Genomic DNA, 5,000 nt, shown 5'->3' on the forward strand with positions numbered 1-5,000 from the left:
ATTGTTTAAATTATATGAGGGGCTAAATTCAAACAAATTATCTCTTAATACGGCTAAATCTAACTTTGTTATTTTCCATCCTTACCAACGCGAACTAGGCCACGAAGTCAACCTTAAAATATTTGATAATAATTCTAAACAATTAGTATCTTTCGAACGGAAAACATTTTTGAAGTACCTTGAAGTTCTAATTGATGGTTCTCTCTTTTGGAAACACCACATTGATTATATTTCCACAAAAATAAGTAAATTAAGGAATTGGCATTATTGCTAGGCTTAGGGATCTGGTGCCGTTTACCACAATCTTAAATAGTTACCGCTCCCTTATCAAACCCTACATATCTTATGGTCTCGTTGCTTGGGGTCAAGCCCCAAATACTTACCTAAACAAAATTGCCATTTTACAAAAGCGGGTTCTTCGCTCAATGCGTTTTTTTTTTCAGACTAAAAATCTTACACTGTCCCTCTTTTTTTTAGTTCCCGAATCTACCAGTAAAATTGCTTCATTTTAAATTGGTTGTCTGTCACCCAATATTTCCAATCTATTTATTCGCTCCGAAAAGATTCCCCCCTACCCCACACGATTCTCACAAGCTGGGAACCTCTATATAAAGATGTCGAGAACAAATCAGCAGCAATTTTCATTCTATCATTCATATATCGGGTACCGTGTTACGAAATGTATCTAATTATAAAGATCTTGGAGTTATTATGGCGAGTGACCTGAAATGGTCAAACATGTTGAACAAATAGTCCATAAAGCAAACAGGGTACTTAAGCGCACAGTAGGCGGCAAAAATAAAGATATTTTCTCAATTTTGTACAAAACCTTGGTTCGTCCAATCTTGGAATACGCTTGCCCGGTGTGGTCACCACACTTAGTCAAAGACATCCATGAGATCGAGAAGGTACAAAGAAGAGCCTAGCGAATCGCCTTAGACCAAAGAAGACAAGAGATGGCGTACGAGGAGAGGTTTAAAATTCTTAAATGGAACTCTTTGGTAAAAAGGAGGGATTTTCTTTCCCTGGTGGAATGCTATAAGATCGTATTCAATCAGAATGGATTAAAATTCAATGACTATTTTGAATTGTGCAGGAACACTAAGTCCAGATCAAACCATCCATAAGTTACAAACCAAACTCGCAAAATTGAATTGTTATAAAAATTCTTTCTTTGTCAGAATTATCAAACCTTGGAACGATCTTCCTATTAATGTATTCAATTTTCGCGATAGCCCCAACGTTAGTAAGTTTAAATTAAGACTGAAGAATCATATGAATATTTATTGAACGGCCATTTTATATTTATTTATGATAATTATCTGTTTCTTATCTGATTTTTTCATATTTCTATTAACTAGTTTTTTATAGTGACTTCAAATGACCTCTTTTTTTAGGAGACCCTTGATATAGGGCTAACTCTGGGTTTCCTTTTTCTCAATAACTGTGTATTTGTATGTTATTTTGAAATAAAGTATTGTATATATATTCTCTAGAATACGTGCTAAACTCTGGAATGGCATCTCTTCTGAACTTCATGAGCTTAGGAAAGCATCCTTCAAACGAAAATTACATGTTTTGCTTCTACAGATTCTTGGAACTGAGGAGATGAATGTTGAAATGGCACATGTATTTTCCCTAAGTCTTACCAGTTATTCTTTTCTTTTTTCTTTTATATTGTTATATCTATTTTCTTTAATGTTGTTGTATATACATTTCCTGTTGTTGTACATACATTTTCTGTTCGTTTGTACTTTGTGAAGCCCTTAAACATAAAGTCTAAAATTAAGTAGCTCTCCTAGAATAGCTATCCTAACTGCAGGTTACTATAGTCTCTGTATTGGCTTTTAAAATAAAGTGCGTGTTGTTGTTGTTGTTGTTGTTGGTTAACAAGATGCACTATGATTATTGTGTCGTAATAGGTCACCATAGAAACAGTAAAGCCTTCTAGCAACACCTTATATTTTGTGTTTAAACACTGATATTCCAAAAGACAATCTTGGTGGGGCTCATTTTTTACTACTGGAACGTAATTAGCAGGCTACGGTAAAACTCCTTGCGAAATAACGAAATAACGAAAAAATAAAATAAATAAAAAAAACTTAAAAGCCGATTCAGAACTACCTTAACGTTTCCAGTTGTGAAATGGATAGCTCTGAATCCGCTCTAGAAAACTTTTATCAACATTGCAGGCAGTTTTAATTAAACCTGCTAAGTACTTTCAAGCAACAAATATGGCGGTCACAGAGTGGGTTTTTGAGAAATAAGCAATCATTATGACTTTCTGACAAAATGTCGGTTGCTTTTACATCCCGAGATCTGCTTTTGCTATGTTAACCCAGGTCCTTTCCTTTCCTTTCCTTTCTTGGCACTGCTGGAGTTACCTTAAGTACCACTGCTACAAAACAACAATAGTGTCGGTGAGAAACGCATCCTCATAAAGTTAGACTGAAACATGAGAACTGCGCATTATAGTTTTTGCATCATTGCGGCAGAAAGATACTAGATTATTATCGTGATAGGGAATTAAGTGATTTCTTACAATACATTGCACCATCTTCAAACCTGCCAAATACAATCTCTCTGCAAGCAAAATTGATGAGGTGACCCACTTCCATGTTAAAAAGGATTGGCTTCAAGACTTATCAAACGACAAGGTATTAATTAATCCTTCCTATGGAAAGGATCTGATTATGGAAATCACCGGCCTCAAGAGTCCTCATAGGCCCGATGAGGATAAGTAATGGAAAGGGCAAGCCGTTTCCGATTCTGTGGCCGTTCGTCAATACTGCCAAAAAAACTCCATTTGAAGCACATCGGTTATACCTTGTTTTCCTCTAAACAAATTGTATTTCTCTCGATTAAAATAAACGATAACACTATTTGAAACTCTGATGCCAATCAAAGCCACTTTATGTTACAGGACTCCCTTTAATTATTTACTTGTGAACCTGGCAGTAGCAGACATCGTTTATCCGTGTTTTCTTCTGCCACAATTCCTTGTGAGCCTAAAGATTAGATTTGCAGATGAGATGCCTGGTAATGCAATCTGCCTGTTCCTGAGTAGGATGGCGTGGACCGGAGCTTCTGCTGGCGCTTTTACAATGATTATCATCGCTAAGGAACGCTACTATACCGTAGTTCATCCACTTGGAGACAAAGGGAAAATCACTACCTGTCTTTTGAAGGTATGTCTCTTCAATAATTCAATCCATACTTTGTTCTTGATATCTTTTTTGGAAAACTAGTAAAGCTTCCATTCTGCTAAGCAAAGATTCCAGCCTTGGCCGTTAAACGAACTAAAAATATCACCTGCAAATTTCATTTCCAGAATCCATTCAGTAAAATCTCGAGCCCGGCTGCTCTAACAATGCTGCCAACTAAAAACAAATGTATAAGTACGGTTATGCTCTGGTGTTGAAATTTTCCACGTGGAATGCTCGGTCACGTAGATGCCAAGACCTTCACATTTTTCTATTTACAGGTCATTGTTCCATTTACTTGGATTTTCGCACTGATTTTCGTGATGTCTGGGTTGATTCTCCAAGGTTTTGGAAAAGAGTTAGCTGTGAGGTCCTGCGACCTTTATTGGACAAATCAAAAGCTGAAACTGGTATATCACTCAATTTGGCTGACGCTCATCTGCATTTTTCTCATATTGATGGTTGGGTTGTATTCTAGTGTTGTGTACACTTTGTGGTTCAAGCCCCGCGGAGACAATGAAGTTACAAATCAACAGGTATGACATGAACTTTAAGACTGTGTTTTGATATCCAATGAAAACCCAGATGAAAATCACACGTGGTTTGGATCACATATCCAATGCACGCGTGGTTTTCATCTGTTTTTTCATTGGAAATCAACATTCAGGCATAAAAACAAAACAAATCAAACACAAGAACATTAGTTCGCTTTCCCCAGTTTCACATAAATGTCTTCGAATACCACAGATAATTCCATAAAGGGTCCTTGCTGGATACACCTTCCCTTGACTCATCATCAGAAGGGACTACACAGCGTGATCCGCTTGCAATGCCAGTTTATGCAATAGGCATAACTCCCCTTTTAGAATTGATAAAACCTCCTGCAACCGAAACCGATATATCAATGAAGTATGTAGCCTTTGCAGATGGTTTGGGGGGTGCTGGAGACCTGATTACTCTGCGACGCTGGTAGGGACAACATAGTGCTCTACGGTCCCAAGCTAGGATATAATCCAAACGCTGCAAAGTCATGGCTAGTTGTTAAGCCACACACCGAAGAATGTGCACGAGAGGTATTTGAGGGAACCAACATTAACATAACAACAGAAGGAAGAAAATGTCTTGGTGGTTTTATGGGAGCGAGAGTGGCAGTGGCAAATACGCTGAGGAGTTAGCTCGCAGTGCGAAGAGATGAACGTACAGTCAAAGAAAGCAAAGCAATGTTCTCATATAGTAGGTCAGTTTGTAAGTGGGTTCAAACACAAACTGACCTACTATATTAGAACATTGTGTGTTGTTCGATGACCGAGATCAGACAGGAAACACACTGGATTGTAAACACAACTGGATGGTTTAATCTGCCATCATGGAAACATACAACACGAAGCCCCTTTGCACGGAAACGAGGCATGGTACCACAGGGTACTCAACACTACACCTCCCTTAGGGGTTTACTGACAGTTAAGTAACGAAACAAACGTATCCCAATAGCAACAAATATGAGCAAATTCTGCTTGCCTCCTAAGTACTACCGACAGGTTACAGAGTGAAGAAACTAAGTGTTCAGTCTATTCCGCAACCAGTCTCTGTGGCGGTCGCACTACGCGACCAGAACGGGTTGTGACGTTCTCCTGATCCGAGGGAACTGGGGCTACTACTACAGCCTTCCTCCCAGGCTGTGGTGAGGATTGTGGGACTTCTGTTGCCAAGGCTTTGGGCAGCGAGTTAAGATGTCTTTTGTTCCGCCGCACCTGACCATTAGGCGTTGACACAATGTAACTCCTTTCACCGTACTCT

General features: G+C 38.6%; 1 protein-coding gene and 1 pseudogene across 1 annotated transcript in view; both read left to right on the forward strand.

Moving 5' to 3' along the window:
• The window catches only part of LOC138049145 (uncharacterized), a 2,679-nt pseudogene extending 1,389 nt beyond the window's left edge, over positions 1 to 1,290 (forward strand).
• Positions 1 to 5,000, forward strand: part of LOC138052331 (thyrotropin-releasing hormone receptor-like) — a 31,069-nt gene that overhangs the window by 10,587 nt on the left and 15,482 nt on the right. Inside the window, exons 3-5 of the mRNA XM_068898764.1 lie at positions 2,924 to 3,188; positions 3,485 to 3,613; positions 3,682 to 3,739. Of these exons, the coding sequence (XP_068754865.1) occupies positions 2,924 to 3,188; positions 3,485 to 3,613; positions 3,682 to 3,723 (436 nt within the window). The 3' untranslated portion in view covers positions 3,724 to 3,739. The remainder of the gene's footprint in view (positions 1 to 2,923; positions 3,189 to 3,484; positions 3,614 to 3,681; positions 3,740 to 5,000) is intronic.

The sequence above is a fragment of the Montipora capricornis genome, chromosome 1 (assembly GCF_036669925.1).
Source record: "Montipora capricornis isolate CH-2021 chromosome 1, ASM3666992v2, whole genome shotgun sequence".
Lineage (NCBI taxonomy): Eukaryota > Metazoa > Cnidaria > Anthozoa > Scleractinia > Acroporidae > Montipora > Montipora capricornis.